The sequence below is a fragment of the Cnephaeus nilssonii genome (genome assembly GCF_951640355.1).
Source record: "Cnephaeus nilssonii genome assembly, chromosome: 2".
Taxonomy (NCBI): Eukaryota; Metazoa; Chordata; class Mammalia; order Chiroptera; family Vespertilionidae; genus Cnephaeus; species Cnephaeus nilssonii.
Window position 1 is genome coordinate 85,696,828 of NC_137073.1, and position 23,022 is coordinate 85,719,849.

General features: G+C 36.9%; 1 protein-coding gene across 2 annotated transcripts in view; it reads left to right on the top strand.

Moving 5' to 3' along the window:
* PDE4D (phosphodiesterase 4D) overlaps nt 1-23,022 on the top strand; it is a 253,479-nt gene that overhangs the window by 212,295 nt on the left and 18,162 nt on the right. For both annotated transcript variants that reach the window (XM_079792376.1, XM_079792377.1), the window contains 2 exons: nt 21,110-21,203; nt 22,372-22,544. In XM_079792376.1, coding sequence (XP_079648502.1) covers nt 21,110-21,203; nt 22,372-22,544 — 267 coding nt within the window. The remainder of the gene's footprint in view (nt 1-21,109; nt 21,204-22,371; nt 22,545-23,022) is intronic.

Here is a 23,022-nt window from a genome sequence, read left to right on the forward strand (position 1 = left end):
GACATTCTACAAAATACCTGACCAAGTACTCCTCAAAACTGTCAAGGCCATCAAAAACAAAGAAGATCCGAGAAACTGTGACAGCCAAGAGGAACCTAAGGAGACAACTCAATGTAACATGCTGTCTTGGGTGGGATCCTGGAACAGAAAGAGAGCATTAGGTGAAAATTAGGGCAAGCTGAGTAAAGTGTAGACTTCAGTTAATAAAGTATCATATCGGTTCACTGAGTATGACAGATGTGCCATACTAACGTAAGATGTTAATAATAGGTGAAGCTGGGTGTGAGGCGTATGGAGACTGTACTGATCTTCTCAATTTTTCTGTAACTCTAAAACTTTTCTAAAACAAAAAGTTTATTAAACAAATCTTAATCCTTTAAGGTCTATCTGGAATGCTACCTGCTCTAAGAAGTCTTTTCTGTTGTATCTTCTCCCATGTCTTTCGCCCTGCCTCCCCTAATTGGATGTAATCTCTTTCCTTTGACCTTCCACAGGACTTTGTAGTTCTCAGAACTCTTAATACGATATTTATTTCTTTTTTTATTCTTAGTACATTTACAATGTCCATTAGGTCGTTAGTCTTATTTCTTCAGCCTCAATAACATCACACACAAGGCCTTGTTGAGTAGGTGCTCAATAAATGTTGGATGAATTGTGTGAATGGTATTGTAGTGGTGATTCTGGAAATGCAGCTTTAAATGCTTCTGCTCTCAGTGCTGTAGGAATCGTTACTGATCAATTTTAGGAACTAAGGTCGGTTTTACTTAAGAGGGCTTTGAAGATTAAAGTTCTTCTTTTGTGAGTAATAGTTTCAATTTTACTATTTGTCAGACCTTTTCCAAGGGAATTACTAAACATTTGATCAAAGAATTGGGAAAAAAAATTGTCCTAATTTTTCTGTGTAATGTCATTTGAGTAGAAGTCGTATAAATTAATAAAATGAAAATATAATCTGTTCCTGCCTACTTTGTTCTTTGCTAGTTTCGGTAGTGTTTAGCATGATCAATATTTCAAAGCATCATTGTTACTGTCATCCATTTTTCATCTCAGACCCAAGCCTGAGATGTGTTAGCACTACCTGTGTAGTTAGAAATCTCCTGGCTTCTTAATGTAATTCACTTCCTAGAGTGTCTCTGCATCATTTTGGGTTGCCTGTGTAGCCTTTTTCTCAGCTCATATTCATAAAGTATGGGTGAGAGATACACTTTTTTTCTCTTTGTGTGAATATAATACAAGCCATGTTTCTGATAAGCAGATGGATTCAATAACTGTTTAAATTCATAAACAGTGAATTTTCTACCATGCGCTAGAATTGATGAAGCCACTACAGGCCTTATAACCTAAAACCAGTGAGTGTCAATATATCATTTTGTAATTGGTCACATAAATTAGTACTGTATGCAGGATGTTTGTTCATGTAAATGCTATTGTCACCTTGGAGTCTGTGCATTATAGTTGATGTCTTGCAAAAAAAGGTGTTTTTCTTTCACTGACAAGAATCCTGATCATTTCCCATTGAAGAATCTCATTTCTGCTTACACACACTCATGGCTCAGAAATTTTAGCATGGTTTTTTGCTCAGATTGGTCTAATCTCATTTAAATTAAAAGTTTATAGCATACAAACAAAAACCATACAGGCCATATTGGTGGCCTTTAACAGTCCTCTCTCCTCTGTATCTACTTTAGCAGTAACATTCTTATTATATGTTTTGTTTCAACTAAACATGACATCTGAGTACTTTCCCTTCCAACTGGGAAGAAAAGATGTGTTGGTTGGCATTTGCCTCTTCGGGAGCATCCTGTGCCGCTTTGCCCAAGGCATGCGTTGGGTTTCCGTCAGCATCTCTGGTCTGCTGCACTGTAATCCCTAGGGTGGCAGCCTCTGGTTTGTATTACTGGAAAGGAGTGTGCTGCGCAGACAGAGGCACCATAATAGGAAACACCTCAGTCTGTCATAAGCAGGCCTGGAAAGTAGAAAGCACAGGCCTGATAGGGAAGCGTCCATAGCAACCAGGCAAAGATGAGGTTGCCACCGTGGAATAAGTGCAAGCTGATATTGTCGTCTTCATTTCAGAAAACGACTGGCTGATTTAAGGCTGCTTTCCATGGAGGGCACAGCAGTGTTTTGGTTGCTTTGTTTTTGTTTTAGACCTAAATATGAATAAAGGTATCTTAAATATTATTCTCAAAAATATTTAGAGAGGATATATTGAAGTGTTCTCCTTTTGTTACTCTCCTTTCATTCTGCCTGATCATTCCAATGCAAACCCATTACGGAGAAAGAACAGATATTTCATTACAGTGGGAAATTATTTTTCAAAAATTATACTATCATGAGTCTATTTAAAGAATGATATACTGAATTATACAGACAATTCAAATTTATACCAAATATGTTAAGTATTGTCATTCTCATCAGAGCATATTGTTGAAACTGACTTGAAATATTCAGTGAAAACTTACTTGTTACCTTAACCTTGTTTTCAAACCTGTTAATATTATCTGTGTGATACACATGAGCAGGCTGTGACAGCTGATCAGGAAAACACTAATATGTCCCTTAATTTCTAATGGAAGGCATAATCCTGATGTTTTCTCATACCTCAAACCTTACATTTGGTCCCAGGAGCAGTACCCTACATGCCAAAACGATCTGTCACATTTTTAAAGATGAAAAACTGATGCTCTGTTAAACTGGTCCAAGAGCCATATGCTTCTTAATACAGGCAGCGATCCTTATTTTTCTGAATGTAACATCTGGGGGGGGGGGGGGGGCGCGGGAAGGAGATAGAAAAACAAGTGTTTGTTCTCAGGCTGCATTTTCAAAACATGTCCTAATAATTTTTAAATTTATTTAGTGAGCTCTGGATTCCAAAATTGTAAGAGCAGTTTCAGCAAATGTAATTCCTGTGAGGGAATCCTATGGTGCAGCTTATTCTGCCTTCCTGGTTCTCTGTGTCATGCTGGGATGAGAGCAGAAAGGAACCAGCTCCTAGCTCCTAGGAAAGGTAATGCCGGTGAGACAGCATTAGGTTCGGAGTCAACTTAGCAGGCAGGTAGTTCACAGGCCACAGATATAAAATAAAGGGTGAGGGGGTCAGTGGTATGAGAAGACCAATTGACTAAGGCAAATCTGAGATTCTGAGCTGTTGGGATTTGGAGGGTTGGGTGAGTAGAATTGATGGGATAAAGCTTGATCAGTGGTCAGGAGGGATGCAGCCGATAGGGAAGGTTTAAGCAAGTGTCAGAATTTTAAATGGACTATTATTATGGTGTTGCCTATTAGGGGAATGGAGAGGAAAGATGGACTCGTGGCTAGAGTGGGAAATAAAGATTGAAGGAAAGAAAGGTAGGAGAAAGCTGTATTAGACAGTGAGGTGATGAAGGACAAGGGTGGGAGGATGAGGAATATCTGACTGCGCTGGCCTGGGATCAGAGTTGTCCTTGGCTGGAGGCAGACTGACCAGTTTGTGTTCCTGCCCACTTTATACCTCAGGGTTCGTATGGTGAAATCTGGTTGGAATAAACCTTTGGGACAGCCTTGAAGGAAAAAAGAAATCCCCTGAGGTGAGGGTCTGACTGTTTAGAGGGAAGACAGTTGGTTGTGGGATGAGGGAGGTGGGAGTTCTGACTGAAGAGGCGAGATTTATAGACAGAGTGTATTTCTGAGGCTTGAGTCTTTTTTAGCACCGATAGCTGGCATCACCTCCTTCACCTGTCGCCTCCTTGAGTCATGGCCCAGTAGCAGCATGGGTGGTTTGTCACATCCAACTGCTGGGCTATCCCGTAAGGAACCTGTTGTCTGGGAGGGAGAGCATGGGGCAGCACAGTATAAGCTGGAACACGGTGAAGAGAGACCGTGTCAAAATCAGTATACATTGATTCACTGTAGTATTTCATGAGTAATTATTGGATGCCAAAAGAGAAAAGTGGGACAGCATAGCAAATGACACATATGGACCGTTATCTGGATTCCTCTCTAAATCTTCCCTATTCCAATGAGTTTAACAATTTATCTTCTGGATATAAATCCATCCCACACTAGAGTTATGACCTTGGATAATTAAATTACCTCAACCTCTCTGAGCCTCTGTTTTCTCCGTAAATCAGGACTAACAAACTCTACTTCACATCATTATTATGAGACTGACATGAAAACTTGTGTCAAGTGCATAGTGTGGTGCACACACATAGTAGGTATTGTGGCCTATCTTTAGGGATGAGGACTGGAACTATTTTTAAACTTAAAGGTGAACTTTATATGCTGCCATATAAGTAACCCAATGCAACTGGAGCTTGAATCAACACGCCTGGATGACAGAGCCCACAGAGTGTGCCTTTGAAATCCTGATACTCAGCATGGTGATTTATGGGACCTCACTAGCTTGCATATGTGATGGCCTACTGAGTTTGTTTACTTTAGTTTTAGCCCGGTTACCTAGCACTCTATGATAGCATATTTTTATTTACACTCTCACTGACCACTTAATTATGATTACTTTGAAAGAATGTATTTGAAGGCAGACACAAAAAGAAACCTTTATTGGAGTTGTAAGGGTCTCATGTAGATAGATCTTCATTCCACCTTGTCTAAAAATTGGTGCATTGCTTACCTGGATGGCCTCTAAGACCCCTCCAAATGATTCAGATGTCAGTATCAGGTTACTAGGTATCTCTTCTTGGAGCAAGTAGGAACAAGAACCAAAAATAAACCTTTTCATCAGTGCACAGATTTAAAATGACAATCCGGTTGATAAACAGAAGAGTGGATGAAATGACCTTGAATTTAGTTCCAGCCTATGAGGAAGTCTTAGTCATAGTCTGATACTAGCCATACCAGAGGGAAAAGAAATTCCCCAGCTGTGTAGTTGTTATAAGAGTTGAAAATGAGTCACTGAGTAGGTGATTGATACCTTTCCATTTTCCACTTGCTGTCAGCCACTTTGCAGAGAAATCAAACATTGGTATGCTTAATAAAAGTTGTTTTTGGTTTTTAATTTCAAAAGTATATAGAAGTGAAGGAGGTTTATGGGATCTACCTATTCACCTCCTTCACTTTACAGATGCGGTAACAAGGCACCGGAAAAGATGAAGTGACCCCGAACAAAACAGTCCTGTGTTACTTTTGTCAAGGCTTTTATCTCATGGCAAATAAAAAAATTTTGTTGATAGTCATGACTTTGGTTTAGGTCTTTTATTGACGTCATCGGTTTCGAATGAGATTTTTAGTCTGGTGTGTCCTTATTATTTGTGTTTGATACTTGACCATTTTATAGACCAGCTACCATTTTCATGTGTGAAATAAACCATTATGAGGTTTTTTTGTTGTTGTTTTATGCCTTTTGGGTTCAGTTAACCACAATCTAGTATTTAGGCTTTCATAGGGATTTTTTTTTTTGGGGGGGGGGGGATCTGGTAACTATAGGATATATATCTGCGCCAAAGGTTTTTACAGATGAAATGAGACTTTTAAATATGTGCATTTTATTTTTTTCCTATCACCTTTATTTTCAGAAGCAAAACTTATGTTCTCCCATCATAAGGATATAACATAGGCAGTATCGTAGAAGAATAAATGTCAAGGTAGTTATTAACAACCATTTTTCCTGAAGTGTGAACAAATAGGAGTTAAATAATTTTTTAAACTATGTTTTCGGGTCTGAGGGTTTTGTTTTTTTAAGGACTTCCTTGATTTTAGAGAGAGGAAGGCAGCGGGAGAGAGAAACATTAATGTGAGAGAGAAACATCCATCAGTTGCCTCCTGCATACACCCTGACCAAGGAGCGAACCCACAACCTGGGTATGTGCCCTGACCGGGAATCAAACCCACCATTTTCTGGTGTGTGGGATGACATCCAACCACACTGGCCAGGGCAAGTCTGAGTTATTTATTAGAAGAAACATAGGTGCATTTTACTTTAGAGGCAATTAGATAAATCACGTTGGTTTTTCCAGTATTTTAGAGCCAGTAATTTAGTCCCAAGATATAAGAACAGTCACATTTAATTTTAAAAATTGCTTAAAAGCATTATTTTGAATAAAAATGACTGCTATAGAATTAGTGATGATGAGCTAACCTATGCTGTATTTTATGGATAACAATATATACTTGTAAGATATGGCAAGATTTCCTTTTCCAGCAAAATGGCAACATGCCTCTAATTTGAATTCCAGAAGAAGAGAATAGAGAGAATGGAGAAGAGAAAATATTCTAGGATTTCAGTTGAATCCCAAGCAGAAAAATTTTTTTAAAGAAACCCACATCTTGATATTTCCTATAGAAACAGATAGATCTCAACACAGCCAGCGAGAAGAGGCAGATTGTCTACAAGGAAACAAAAATTAGATTGACAACTGTTTAATTTGTGGGAAGTAGCAGGGGTTCATCTGATTAAAAGAAATTATATCACATGTGAAACCAAAGCTGCAAGGGCATCTGGGATATGGAGTTTTTAATTGTCTAGTCTCTGCAGCACCAGAAGGCACACTAGAAGGAAGTGGGGTGGCTCCTGCACTTGCTTGTTTACTTTGTCTCCCACACACTACATGCAAGCTCCTTCAGAGCACGTGATTTGCTGACTGACGTACCTGAAACAATAGCTAACACAAAGTTAAAAGGATCTCATCCTGTACTCATTGGTACTGTTCTTAATCTCCTTGGTCCCAAGTCACCTTAGAGTTGTATCTACATTGTCCTTTGGGATTATAGGGATGTCTTTACATTTGTCAGGTCAGTGCATGCTGAAAAAAATTATATCTATTTGTTTGTTATCTCCATAAGCTTTTTCAGCTGATGTCCATGATTCTAATAGTTTGCAGACAAACCATTGATTGCATAAACTATTGGGTAGATAGTTATTGCAGGAATCTTAATGCAGTTGTTTTAATCAGATTGTTTTTCTTATGACATCTTTCAGTGTTTCTGGTCACAATATAAATACTTTATTGGGCCCTGACCGGTGTTGCTCAGTGATAGAGCATCGGCCTGGGCACCAAAGGGTTGTTGGTTCAATTTCCGGTCAAGGGCACATACCTGGGTTGCAAGTTCAATCCCGGGCCCCACTTGGGTACATATGCTGGCGGCAGCCTGCCTCTCTCTCTCTCTCTCTCTCTCTCTCTCTCTCTCTCTCTTCCTCCCTCCCTTCCACTCTCTCCATAAATCAGTGGAAAAAAATATCCTTAGGTGAGGATTAACAAAACAAAAAAAAATTGTTTATTGGGCTCCTGAAATCTGCTTGATACTGTGCTACATTACCTTTATTTCTCCAACTCCTTCCACACAACCCAAAGACCCTAAAGAACTTGCTGTGTTTTGTGTGCTCATAAGAGACAGGGCCCATGGTTTCAACTCTGGTGAAGCCAGCTAGAGAAACCTATACTCTATACCATGGTACTTCTCAGAATTCTCATACTCTACTATTCTGTCACTGTCACTAATGAGGGGAAAAATCCCATTATTGCACCATTTTTAATTGTGCTTATATGATTGCTTTTAGTAAAGTCTTAATTACTAAAATGTTCAAATAAGGCATAGTACCTTAATAAAAATAGAGCCAACTTAAGTGCTGGATTCTGCTTTTGGTTATGTTGTGTAATCTTGCTTAGGCCTTTATATTACTAATTTACTGTGAAGAGGGGATTTAAAAATAGATTATCTGTTAATGCCCCTTTTGGGGGGGTAGTCTAAAAACACGTTAAAATAATTTGATAAAAATGTTCTACCAGAATGTAATGTCACTAGAGGATTTGAAAGTAACTACATATTTAAAACAACTATCTGGCATATTTTCTTACCCAGAACTCTGTGAAGAATTGGGGGTTAGGAGTATAAAATATTCCTCAACAGTTAAAAAAAAACAAAAAACTTCACATTTTTAAAATTGTCTTGCACTCAATTCATAAGACTCTTCTCCTTTTTATTTTTCTCCAAATCTGTACTTCCCCCAGCCTTTTTCATCTCAGCAAATGGCCCAAATATCTATTCAAGTCAGAAATCTGGGAGTTGATTCTTCTCATCTCTTCACTTCCAGCATTCAGTTCAAGTCTTGCTAGCTCCTCCATGCTTCCTCTCCTCTTCCATCTGCTCCTGCCCCTCTACAAACCATCCTCTCTAGGGACAACTTTTTAAAATGTAAATTGTGGTCCTGTTACTCCCTGCCCAGAGGACTTCCACACCGTCTGAAAAGCTTACCTGATCTTGACCTTGCCCTTCCTTGACCTACCTCTAATCTCACAGGATATACTAATTCCTTCATGCCGGCTGTGTTCCTTCAGCCCTTGTTCAGAAGCTCTGCCCCAAATCTTCTGGTTGGCTCTTTCTAGTCATTAGGGTCTCCTCTCAGATATAACTTTCTCAGTGCAGCTTGTCCTGACTATTTAATAGCATATTTGTCACTTTTATTTTTTTTGGTCTAAGGCTTGTTTTTGTCTTTTTGCTCATTGCTGTATCACCCATGCTGACACATAGTAGCTGTTTAATATTTTGTTAAGTGAAAAAGTAAATAATCATTCTTTTTTTTAAATTTCTTTATTGATTAAGGTATCACATATTTGTCCTCATCCCCCCATTCCCATCCCACACCCCTCCCCACACATGCCCCCACCCCCCTGTTGTCCTTAACCGCTGGTTAGGCTCATATGCTTGCACACAAGTCCTTTGGTTGATCTCTCCCCTTTACCCCCACCCTTTCCTACCCTCCCTCTGAGGCCCGACAGTCTGATCCATGCCTCCTTGTTTCTGGGTCTGTTCTTGTTAATCAGTCTATGTTGTTCATTATTTTCCCTAGATGAGTGAGATCATGTGCTATTAGAAATATACTTATAAGAACCGAAAATGAGACAAGCAATAATGGTTATGGTTACAGGCAAATGAATCAGTCTGTAGTGAGTTTCTTTCTGGGCCAACAGTTCTTTTGAGACCCAATTTCAATGTCCAACAGTTCCTATGTGTACATGTCAGCACTGACATTACAGTTCTGGATGGTGGACAAATGGTGGTAATGCAGGTCCGACTCTCTCTGGTTTGGTCCTGGGCAACCTGCAGTGATGCACAGCTGCTAACTGCTAGTATGGAAAGGCCACATCAGCGTCTTCCGTCTCTGGACTGCTTCTCTTCTGTCTTCATGGCTGGAGTAGTCCTGTCGATTCCTCTTTGTTGCTGGAATCCACATGGTCTCGGAGTTGTTTTCTGAAAATATACAAACATATTCTCGACCAAAAGTTAATAAAGGAATATTTTCTATATATCTGACTTGGGATCCTATTTCATTCTTAAGTGATTATTATCTGATATTTAAATCCCATTACTTTCCACAAGAACTTTCATTGAAATTGTAGTATTTTTGTTTCTGCTTGTTAATAAATGTGAAGGGAGGAAAGAGTTGGGTAGTAAAATAACTTTGAGAAATGCTAGGTTAAACACAATTAGAAAGATTATTCATTACTGTTCTTGATAAAGCCTTTAATATGCTAATGTACACAATCTCTAGGAAGGTTAGCATTATATCAGAAGTTTATTTCACACTGACTGTCTTCTTTGAGAATGGGAACTACTGCTTTTACAACACAATTCTAGACAAAAATCCAATGTAACAGGAAGGGGGAAATGAATGCTTTATTGACTATATGGAAGCTGATTTATATTGACCATAAGAAGAAAAGGCTGACAACCAAGGCTCAAAAATTATATCTATGAAAAAGTGAAAGAAGAATTTAAAAATGTATGCATCAGTTGGGACCATTCAGTTTTCTGCAAGCAGCTCTACCCATTTCACTGTATTTTTTTTTTTAATCTCTACCAGCTGTCATAGTCCTTGGCCTAGAATAAATGTACCATAAAATAAATATTTGTTGACTATTCAGGCTGAGCGAGTAAACGTGGTCCAAGATCATCATTAAAGAATTAAATTAAGATCAGTTGGTTTAAGAAAGCAGAAAAATATCTAAGATATTTCAGGGAATGTTTTATTCCAAAGGATTAAAATAACAATGATATTAATATCTATGAGAATAGTTTAACTGCTATTATATTGCCTAAAGTATTTTCTTAATTGGGAATTTACCATATATTAGGTTATTCAAAGCTAACATGGACTTTAGACAAACATGCCTATTTGTCTGAGATATAGTGGTGGAGCTTTTTGAAAGAGTAAATTTGTTATTTTATGGTATGTAACTATGCTTGAGATTTTTTTCATTTCTCTTTAGGCACAGTTAAGCAAATTTGGAATAAAAATAATTTGATAGCATCATCTCATTTTTTAAAGTCAGATTTTGAGGTATAACTTACATATGGCAAGATGTACTCTTTTTAGGTATGGTTGAATGTGTTTTGAAAAATGTATACAATTGGATGACTACCACCAGAATCTAGATATAGATATTTACATCACCCAAAAAGGTTTTCTCTTGCTCTTTTGTATTCATTCCCCTACCCCTACTCCCAGTCACTGGCAACCAGTGACCTGAATACCCCTACATTTTGGCCTTTCAAGAATTTATGTGAATGAAATCATATAGTATATCTATAGCCTTCTGTAAATGGCTTCTTTCCCTTTGTATATTGCTTTTGAGATAGATCCACTAATTATATGTTGCATGTATTAATTTGTTTCTTTGTATTGCTTTCTAGTATTTCAATTGGATGCATTACAATTTGTTTATCATTCACCACTTGATATCTAGGCTGTTTTCAGATTTCAGCTGATAGGAGTAGAATTGCTATAAACATTTGCATATAGGTTTTTGTACGGATATATGTTTTCATTTATCTTAGGTAAATAACTAGGGTGGGTAGGATTGTTGCATCATATACTCAGTGTACTTATTAACTTTATAAGAATGTTCCAAGCTGTATTTAAAAAGTTGCTATACCATTTTGCACTGCCTCCAGCAATGTACGAGAGCTCCATTTGCTCCGCATCCTGGCCAGCTTTTTGTATTGTTTGTATTTTTTATTTTAGCCATCCTACTAAGTATGTAGTGACACCACATTTTGGGTTTAATTTTTTTTATTTCCTGAATTACAAATGACTAACGTCAACCTCGAGTTCCTCTTAATTTCAGACCTCTGTAGTATTTGTAACAAATGTTTTTGTTTTCTGAAATGACTTCCGAACAAAGCTGTTCCTTAAATTGCATTCAGATCCATTATCACTAGAGGGCAGTAAACACAAATGGATTTAGTGGGCTTGCTCAACTTAATGTTGTTTTTATACTATTAGCATTAATCAAAGAAAGTATAGTTTTTATAATGTATAAATAGATTTAAAATTGTTGTTTAAAATATAGGTTATAAATTAATTCTAGATTATTGTCTGCCTCTAAAACTACTTTTGAGGCAGTTGAAGTAGAGGAAACACTCAATGGTTTAAAAGACACTGGTATGCTCTAGTGATTATATTTAATATCTGAAGTTTAACCTTGCCTCAGAATTCTTCAAGGAGCATTTAGCAATTAGATTTGCATGTGTTGAGCTGAGCAGCATTGGATATGTGAGAGTCCACTTTATACAGATTTGCTTCTTGATTAATAACAACTCCCAGAACTTTGGTCTTAAATAAAAAGGTGTAAATTAAATATAGACTGATTATAGAATAAATTATTTTCCAAATGTGTAAATGATACCAAAAACAGTGCTGTCACTGGGAAAATCTCTTAGGTTGGAGAAATCTAAGAGTTAGTACACTTATTTTAAATAATATTTCTTAAATATTTTAAGCACAGTAATATCTTGTATAAGTTAGAATTTATTATGTTAACAGACATACTGTTTATAGACTCTAGGCTAAATGTAGATTAATGCCTAAAATACTTTTTGGCAATTTAGAATGTTTTGAAGCCAGACACCCTTGGTTCAAATTTACTCTCCTGCTTGACTTTGTGACCTTGGGGGGGACATTTGGCCTTCTGAGCCTCAGTTTCTTCATAGTTTGGTCTGTTTTCCTTTGTCCTTGTTCAAAAATGTGTCTTATCTCTCTTGACCTCTATCCCAACGTCAATGATGCCAGCGTGTGTTAATACTATATCAATGTTTGACTCAACTCCATCAGCACAATTTTAAATATCCTGAAATATCTAAAATAGTCCAGAAAGATTGGTGATTGCTTGAGGTATCAGTTAAAATGAAGAATAAAAGGGGGGGTGACATTAGAGATTCTGGGAAGTATTATTAGAGAAAGACATGAAAAGAGAACTAAGAAGGAAATGTGTGTTTTTTTCCTATTTCAGTACCTGTGCACACGTTGGTATAAAAAACCAGCAGGGTGTTTGAGAGCCGCAGGTCATCAGACAGGGAATCTGAGTTCTACCTGTGTGTGAGGGCATCTGTGTCTTGCTCACACAGCCTCCCACACAGAAGTAGGTTTCGCTTTCAGGTGAGGCTGCCTGCGTCTGGGCACCAGCTTCCTGACCGCAGTTGTAAGATCCACCCTGTCCAGAGATCTGACCACAGTGATGGTTCTTTACTTCAAGACACTGTGTGTGAGTCGGCACAGGATTAAGGATAAATGGGTCCACTCCTAAATTCATACCATTTATCATAGACTTTGCATCAGCCTAATTATACGGTGAGCTATTCATACACCATGAAGAGCACAGACTCACAGAAGCCTGGATTTGCCTCTCAGCCCTGTCACATACAGGGCAAGTACCTGTCTTTTCACCTTAGCATGGGGATAGTATCTATCTTACCTGGATGTTGTGAGGATTTGAGATAAAATAGATAAAGCTCTTGGTGCATATAGGTGCTTAATAAATGTTGTGACATACCAATTACCGTGCTCTCATTAACATTTTCAGACGGTTAAGAGTGGTATCTCTCTGGCCCCACCCACATTTCTCTTCTGCGTTGTCTAGACTCTTCTGCAGGCTGCTACTAGCATGGCAATGGGAAGGAGCATCTAGTCTGTCTCTCATAATGGGAAAAATGAAATGAATTTTATTTTATGTCAGAGCTTTTAAAAAAGATTTCTTGTTATCATCATCGTCATCTTCATTACTGGAACAGGTTAGGGACTTACATACAGTTGAATCTTATGCCTGTGGTTGACTAACTACTTTGAGAACTATAAAGAAAGAATAAATGAGCTATCTTTCTTGCTTCAAGCATCCTCCATCCTGATTTAAGAGTCACATTTCAAGGTAATTGAAGCAACTAGAACAGTAATCCTTAACACTGCGGGACATTCAAGAAATTCCAGGGTACACTTACTGGGGAGTACTCCTGGAATTTTATGGGCAGAAACCAGGGAGATGTCCTGGAATACACAGGGTAGTCTTTACCAGGGAGGATCGCTCCATCTGCCAACAACCATTCATGTCGGTAATTCACGTATGATTATCTGAGCCTAGAACACAACTACTTTTTACATATAAGTGTTTCCACCCCCTCTCTTTCTTTCCTCCTTCCATCCCCCCTTCCTCCCTCCCTCCCCTGCCTCTCCTCCCCACCACAACTCTCTCTCTCTCGGTCACTTTCCCAGCAGCTTCTTCATAAATTTGGTGTGGGCTTCCTCATAACATGGCAGTGTCAGAATAGTCAGACATTCTCACAGGGTGACTCAGGGATCCCAGTAGCACATTCAAAGAGACCAAGGTGAAAGCTGCAAGACTTCTTGTGAGAGCCTCCACAGCCACACAGCAGTCGCTTGTTGGGTAAAACCCAGGTCAGCTCAGATTTGATATGGGGTAGTGTTGCTCGTGTAGGAAATGGACCTCTGTGATCCATCTCCAGCATGGTCGGCTTTTGATGGCATTTACTGAATTCCCCAGGGCAAACAGAATGTAGGGAGGAGGGAAGAGGAACAGAGGACTGTGCACGTGGGCCAGCATCATGGTGGAAATCCCCAAGGTGCCTTCCTCAGCTAGACAGGGGAGGTGGAGGCAGCTAGAAAGGCCTCAGCCAAAATTTTTTAAATGGCCCAATGGGAGACAGCAAGACCTGGGCGACACATGAGGAAACAGGTGACCCCATAGTATTCAGCCAATGAGGAACCGGAGGAGGAACTAAATAAATAGGCTGTGTTCCCTGCTCCACATGTTCCTGTACAATGGGACTGACGCCCGCTATTGGGAGTGTATTAAAAGTCTCATTTTCGCCATACTTCTGTCTCCAAGTCCGTCATTTCGATTCGGACAGCTGAGTCATTTCTCATATTCCTAAAGAGGCATCTTTGGAGACCAGCTACGGCAGTACCCAATTTTACCAATGAGGAGCCCAACACACTAAGAGGTGAGATTGATTATTTGTTGAGGATTATGCACTAAAGGATTTGAATTCAGAGTCTATATTCTTAGTAGAACTTTCATCAAATTCTTTTAAGATGGCTTTTTGTTTGTTTGTTTTTGTTAAACCCGGGGATGTTTTTTTCATTGATTTTTTTCTTTTCTTTTTAGAGAGAGTAGAAGAGAGAAAAAGAGGGAGAGAGAGAGAGAGAGAGAGAGAGAGAGAGAGAGAGAGAGAGACATCAGTGTGTGAGACACATCAAATGGTTGCCTCCCCCACACACCCCAACCCGGGCAGGATGGAACCTGAAACCCAGTTACATGCTCTTGACTGGGAATCAAACCCCTGACTCCAGTTTGCAGCCAATGCTCTAACCACTGAGCAAAACCAACCAGGGCGAAGATGTTTTTAAAATAGCACAATAGGAGAGGAGCATCAACAGAAAATCTATTTTTTAAAATCCCCTCTTCATAGCAAATTAGTAATGTGAAAGCCTAAGCAGTGTTACCCAACATAACAAAAGGAGCTGAGAACAGCCACGCCACACCAGTGAGGAAATGTATCACTATCACTTCCATTTGTGAATTCTGGACATAACTGTATTATTTTATAATCACACTATGCTTTTATGTTGGTTGGAGGAAGAAACTTTGGCTATATCTGTGTCACCAAGGAAGCCACTTGTTTTGTTTTGGATTTGAGAGAGAAAGCAATTAAAATGTCTGAGTGCCATTCTCAGAGCAGCCTTGATTTTGAAGAAAGAGAAGTCAGAGAATATTAAAATTCATAGAAGTGACTCCAGAAGGATTGGTAATCCTTATTTAAGAATGAACTATGAGTTTTGAAGTGTTTCGTGATGGTTATTCATCACTGGGAGAGGGAAACCCCATTCATCTATTCACAGGGCAGCCTCACTGCAGGGATACCATTTTTAAACAAGTTTACCAGAGGTTTGCCCTTGCCAACCAATCACAAAGCACCCTGGGCCTAGTCCACGCCTCCTGACCTGATAGAGCCTGGATGGAGTGCAATTGGTGCATAGTTGGGGTTTTATGGGAGGGGTTTCTTGTCACTCTCCCCAGCTTCCCTGCAGTTCCTTATTTGGTAGCTTTTGACAGAACTTATCTTTCTTGCAGCTAAGCATATTGGCATACATTATTCATTAATCCCTGGAGCTCAGGGAGAGAAAGATGCAGACCCTTAGATCTTTAGATATTTCTTTATCACATGAATTTTCTTTATTCAGAATAGTCGTTGAATTCTGTTCCATTCTGGAGTTTTACAAGTGGCATATGTTCCATGGGAAGACGGCTGGATGTCGGATGGGATCTAATGCAAGGCTTTCTTATATATACTTAATTCCCAATAATCTTTAAAAACCCACACACTGCGAGACTAGTGGAGATTGTTAATCTATCAAGGTTTTGAAGATATACATATTTTAGAATACAGTCTCCATATAATCAATCAAAAATGCCTGAAGCAAACTATTTACTGTCAGTGTCTTGGGGCTACATAAAGGTAAGGTTTATTTAGCCTTTGTAAGCTCCTGATTACTCATAGTTTCTAACTGATAGTTTTAATAAATTACAATGGAATTAAGCTTTCTAAGCAATCTTTTTTCTTTAGACATGACTGCAGAAGAAATATGTGTTTTTAGTCAAGATAAAGAGAAATTGTACAACTTCTAATAGTTATAGTTTGCATGTTAAAATTGCTTTTTAATGTGCAGGGGTTCTTTGTCATGTGTGGATTTCAGTTATGCTTGTAAATGTCAAGGTAATTAAATAAACCCATTGGAAATAAATTATTGAGCAAAATTACTTATACTGGTGTATGGGTTCCCTTTAGTTTGAAGTACTTAAAGTTTATAAAAATTAATTTGTGGCTCTTTCTAAAAACCTGCAGTAGTTTAACCTGATGAAGAGTATGTTTTTTTTCCACCTTTGGATGAAAAGCTCTAGATGACATTAAAAAATGACATTACTTGACTTTTTAAGTGACATACTATTAAAATGAAAGCTTGATTACTTGTAAAACCTGAAAAAAATTATGTTTATGTGATACTACTTTTGTTCATCTCAAGAAATGAATTAATACACTGACTTTAGTAAAATTGTGTTCCTGCTTGGCAGGCTTCTTGCATGCCCCTGGCCGCTGCTAGCCTGGTGGTCTCTATAATAGAAGCAGGAGGCAAAAACCTTTTTCAGTCCTAAAAGAAGCATCACTTCCAAGGTTGACATTTATTCTTGAACATTTGGTTATATCACAATACATTGTTTTTAAGAATCCTTTTTCAGTACTTTAAGAACGCAGATTGAAATATGTTTTCATTTTCTTTGTTTCTTTTTAAAGGAAATTTTACTATTTGCTGGGAGATTTACCTGCAGTCTAAGAAAACTTATTTCAGTTTTAATTGTCCCAGTAGTTATGATTACCCACCTCCCTTTTAATCTGTGGATGGTCCGGATTTTTTTTTTTAATGCAGATTTTCATTTAAATTTTGCTAACCATTTCTTGGCTTGAAATTTAATACAGAAAAGGATAGAGGGTAATAAAGGAATCCCTCCCAAACCTCCCAGAAATCATCTCTTAGCTTTTAGACAGCTCATATTTGGTGCATTTTTTGAAGGGCTTTACATTTGTATTATGATTATGAACAATACCTCTAAGAACTCAGTATAGAATTTTAATGTGTATTTTTTTTTGAAGAAAATTTTTGCTGGACAGCTTTATGTTTTATATTGCAAAAAAACCCAATATAATTGTTTTACATTTAAGAATAAATATATTTAGTCTTATACATGTTAAAGGATTTATTATTATACAGCCTGTGAAGTATTCATTTTAGCTTTTAATGCTATCTATCAAACTTGTAGTGTATGACAATGCAACATATTTAAATGATTTTTAATAGAATATTATGGGGGGGAGACAAGCATTTTCTTAATGTTTGACCTTTGCCACCTTCTTAATTATATGCTAAGAGACTATATAATGTCCCCAGAAACACACTGGCATGAATGCAGAAATAAAGGGATTAAATTTGAGAATATTTAAATTTTTAATTATTTTTCTTCCTCAACAGTCTTAAATGTGGAGTATAAATTGGGGAACTGGAGTTTAAAAGGCAAAATAGAGTATTCAGTTCAACTGCGTTTTCACTTTCCTTTGTGTTTTAAATGCTGCACGCATACTTTCTGATGCACAATGAGAACAAAGGATTTGAAAGCATTAACTTGCAAATCTTTTTTTTTCTGCAACAGTGATTCTGTATGTTATTTCAGACTATTTAAATAAAAAAACAACTAGAATAACTCATCAGGAAATATTTAGAGGTCATTTTTAAAAATATCTAAAAGCTCAATTAAATTGTTCTGCATTTTACAGTCAATTCTTTTGAAAAGCAGTTCTATCTTTTATCTCTTCTACATCTGTAAATTGAAAATATAACATTATGTTTTACTTTACTACCTTTTTTAATTATTTTCCCCCTCATAGTTAGTTTATATAGTCATTCTAATCAATTTTAAAGTGAGAGAAATTTTCCTTACATTTAAAAATTATTGTTGACTGGTTTATTTTCTTTATATCTAGCTATACACTTCAAAACCAGATTGTAACATCAACTCCCAGTTGAGAAAGCACTGGTGCTAATTTTTGTGGTTATTATTTTAGCCTCCCTGGACTCAGTGTTATATCAATAGCAAAAAAAAAAAAAAAAGGAGTTGATTTTAATTTCTTTTAGAAAATGCCCTTATGTTATAGCTTAATTGACTCTGAAGATTGTCTTAGGAGATCTCCCTCCCCATTCCCTTAGGAAGAAAGGGGTCTGTCTCTTCTAACTGTGTTAAAAGGAAAGGTGGACTTCCTTGGAGCACCTCATTAGCCTTGTAGGGAGAGAGGTGCGCACCGAAGGGTTTCTCTACTCCATGCGTTTGGGTTTTGAACAAAAGCAGAAGAGTAGTCTGGGGATATATATGATATAAAAATAATCAGTGGAACGTACAATCTGTAATTTATCAGTCAGTACAATAGATTACTTTCACTGGCATTTTTTTGCCTTGGTTATGTGTACTTAACTGGATATTTTGATTATTTATATAAGCAAACTGCCAGGAAAATTATACGTCATTCTTTATGTTCTTCCAGATAAATTCAAGAATTTGTGTAGGGAATTGCAGGCACCATGCCATTTTTCTGCTTTAGTGTCGGCAACATATTCCTTATACCAGGTTGCTTACAAGTTGGAAGGGAATTCTGTAAAAAACTGGGTCCCCATCTAACTTTTTAATGCCCCAACCCTCCGCCCCCACGCTTACATTGAGAGAAATACATGAAGGGCGAGTGGACAGTGTGGTTCCTGTATAGATTGTGGCGAGGCCAGGATTTGCTATCAGCAGACTCTTTTGAACGAGTTTTGCCTAAAGATTGTTTTCTATGGTACATTTACACAATGGAATACTACTCAGCCGTAAAAAGGAAGAAAAATGTAACCCTAGTGGCAGCATAGATGGACCTGGAAAACATTATGCTAAGTGAAATAAGCCGGTCAGAGAAAGATAAATACCATGTGATTTCACTCATGTGTGGGATTTAATGAACAAACTGAACCAACAAGCAAAATAGAGACAGATTCATGGATAAAGAGCAGGCAGAGAGCTCTGGTTAGGGTGGGGGTGTGAGTGGGGTGAGTGGATGGATTGAGCAAAAAAAAAAAAAGGGGGGGGGGAAAGAACTCATGGACAAACAACAGTGTGGTAATTGCGGGAGGGAAGTGAGGGGTAGGGGAAGATGGTATGGGGGATAAATGGTGATGGAAAGAATAAAAAATAAAGGAAAAAGATAAATTTTAAAAATATTTTTTCCTAAAGTAAATTTTATTTGTTAAGCAAGGATTTACTTACCTTTTGGCCTGGTGCCTGGTATTATCATTATATTTTGAAGCATGGTGACCATTTCTTACATGAATAATGTATTATTTATTGGAATGAGTAGAGGAGGTAGATATTTAGATACGTATTTTTATAGGTGTAACTATATCCAAATCTTAAATTTGTCCTGCAATAATAAAAATCACTATAAAAGGCCCATGTATATAAAAAGAGCTCAAATAATGTTGAGCATCTATGATGTGCTAGACTAAATACAAGACACTTCCTATTAGCTCTTTAATTAATTGATAGCTTATAACTTACTCAAAAAATACAACTTTATAAAACATGGATAGAAAATGTTTTGAACACTATTGTAAATGTCTTGAGTATTCTTTTTTTAATTTTTTAATTGATTTTAGAGAGAGAGAGAAATATCAATTTGTTGTTCTACTTATTTATGCATTCATTGATTGCTTCCTCTATCTGCCCTGACCAGAGATTAAACCCACAACTTTGGCGTATCAGGATGACACTCTAACCAACTGAAACTACCCAGCTAGGGTATAAATATTCTTAGAAGGCCCCAAAATTTACTTTTCCCCGTGAATCATAATATATTATTCTAAGTAAAAATTAGCAGCAATCCATGTTTTATATACTGCATAATGCCAATTTTGAAAATATACATCCATACAAATTTTTTAAATGCATAGAAGGAAATATAGCTAATTATGTATGGTTATCTCTGAGCAGGGGGGTTGGCTATACATGATTTCTACTTTTCTATATAGCTTTCTAGATTTCTATATCATGTGTATTTTATGATCAGAGACAATTATTTAAAACACACACACACACACACACACACACACACACGAACAACTTCCTGTACCTGTAAATTAACAACCAGAAGAACTTGTATTGGTATGGCCAGTTCTTCAGTTTTGGCTTTAGGATAATGCTAATAAGAATTCCTCATATCCAGTAGTCTTTTGAAATTTTTTCATTGATCTTCCTCAGTGCTTTCTGGTGATAAATTCTTACACCTAATTTAGATGGTCAATAAGATTGACTTTGGAAGTAATTTTGCCAGATTATCTTGAGTTAGAACACCTTGGTATGAATCATTGCAGAGAAGTGAGATTTTTTAATTCTAATGAACAGATTAAATACTGAATTAGAATTACATTTTAAATATTACTAAATGATAAGCTCACTACTGTCTTTCCCCCAGACTTAAATGATAATTTATGGTGAAATTCAAAATTGTAAGGGCAACTATATACGTGACTTTTTTTCGAGCAAGTATCTAATAGTATAGTTACTCCATATATAGAGAAAAAAAAATTTTTTCCTATATGTGAAGAGACATATTAAGGTATCTTAAAAGGCCTAACTGGGCAATTTTGAGAGTCAAAGGAAGACATTGAGAAGCAGTTGATGGAAGGGAAAGCATACCATTTCTGAGAATTCTGGTTTTGAAGGCTTTGTTGTGGTAGGTAAATTCCAGGGTTTCTTTGGATAAAATAGGCACATGCCTGACTCGATCTGCAGTAGGGGGTGTGCAGGAGGCAGCAGATCAATGATTCTCTCTCATCATTGATGTTTCTGTCTCTCTCCCCTCTCCCTTCCTCTCTGAAATCAATAAACACACACAAAAATATATATATATATATATTTTTTTTTAAGTGTCAGGACAGTTTAACAATTCTTTGGGCATATTTTCTGTATCTTAACCTTTTGCACTCCGATGTCGAGTGCAAATTACTCTTTGAATGTATCAATAATTTGAAATATAAAAAAATCCAAATAAATAAGTTTGTATGAAAAGAAACTCCAGTTTTTTATTCTACTGCCGCGCTTTGTAAAATCTGGGGTATTTAAAAAATTAAATCCCGAGTAGAATAAAGGAATCGAGAAAAAAGCAAGCGAGTGCAAAGGGTTAATGTGTGCTTATATTCTTAGTTAAATTTTCATCTATTTTTTTTAATCTTTCTGTTTTTCAGTTTAAAAGGATGCTTAATCGGGAGCTCACCCATCTCTCTGAAATGAGTAGATCTGGAAATCAAGTGTCGGAATATATATCAAACACATTCTTAGGTGAGAATAACAAAGTGCAACTTTAAAATTTTCTTTTGAGTTATTTGTTTTGGGAGGTGGTTTAAAGCACCAACTGATTTTGGAAATCAAACAAGTGTTATGACTTTCATTTGTTTCCATTGGTTATATTAGTAATTTGAGCCTCTAAGCCTCTAAACTTTAGAACCTAAAATGACAAAATGCATTTTTTATCTTTTAGTTTTATTCAGGACTTTGGGGGTTTTCTGAATTAAAGTTACATACTGCTAGTTTTTTCAAAGTACTAAACTGTGAAATGTATTTTTGAGACCTATACGTGCATTCAACAAATTCTTGTTAAGTGCCAGTCATTGCTGGACACTAGGTATTTAATGATAAGTTAGAAATGGTCCCTGCCCTCAATGGGTTGATAGTCTAATGGACACCACACCTGGTAAACTGGTGAGGCAGATAGATAGAATATAATTGCTAAAGAAAAGCTTACTGATAACAATAGCTAAGGTTATGGTGTACTGGGAAAACACCACTCCCACCACCCATTCCCAGAGGAAAATAAAATGCAGTAAGTGAAAGTCAGCAACTTGAACATATCCTTGATTTGGCTTTACTTTAAAAACAAAATTGCTGAATATCTTAGTAGCACATTCACTAAACAGACACTTATTGAGCGTACTCTATGTGCAAGGATGAGTTAGGGGAGCTCACTCCCTTGAAATAGGGAATGAATGTACAGATACATCTTGTGTCTTTTATTTGAAAATAGCTTTTGTGAAACTATGATAGTCACTTATCAGATAATACTGGAGATTCTCTATGCTTCCCGCAAAACCTTGTTACGTCATAACACCTAGCTCACGATAGTGTAGAAATGTGAAATAGCGAAAGCAATCTAAGTCATTCAGAGGACCCATTTCAGTAAGCTGTCAGGTTCACACACTGTTAATTATTTTGCCTTGGGATGGATTTATTTATTTATTTATTTATTTATTTATTTATTTCGGGTATCAAACTCAGTCCACGTCAAGTTTTAAACATTCGACTTCTCTAAAAGGAGCTTTACTTGGAAATATTTCCTGGAATATATAATGATAAATTAAAACCTGTCTAGTTATATATGTTATGCTTTTAAAAAAAGAAAAAGCTCAGGTAGAATTAATAGTAAGTGTAGAATATTTTCTCTATTTTTAAGATAAGCAACATGAAGTGGAAATTCCTTCTCCAACTCAGAAGGAAAAGGAGAAAAAGAAAAGGCCAATGTCTCAGATTAGTGGAGTCAAGAAGTTGATGCACAGTTCCAGTTTGACTAATTCAAGCATCCCGAGGTTTGGGGTTAAAACTGAACAAGAAGACGTCCTTGCCAAGGTAAGAAAAATGTCAAGAATTGTGACCATCAGTATGCAACAATGCCTTTTAATGAATTTGTATTCCTTCTCTTTTAGTAAATAGACAAGTTATTAATTTATGGGCTGTGTTTTTTTAAGATAGGAACACACTTTACACAACTCTTTCTAAATTATTTGGGTTTTATTAATACATGGACTTACACAGGTAGTTTGTGATGTGTGTTCTTTCCTTTTTTGCTTCTATGTTTGATTGTTTAACATTAAAGAGTTAGAAATCTATTTATTATATCTTCCAGTTTTAGGAGGATAGTTAAGGTTTTTGTGAATGGATTTTATCTATTGAAGAAATGCTTTGAAATTTATATTGAAAGTATGTAAATATGTTGTATTGTCAAAGGCACGAGGTTAAGCAATGCTATTCAGTTTTTAGTATGCTATTCAGTTTTTAGTACATTCAAGTGAATCTGCCTAAAGTTTTCCCTAATTACATGGTGCAT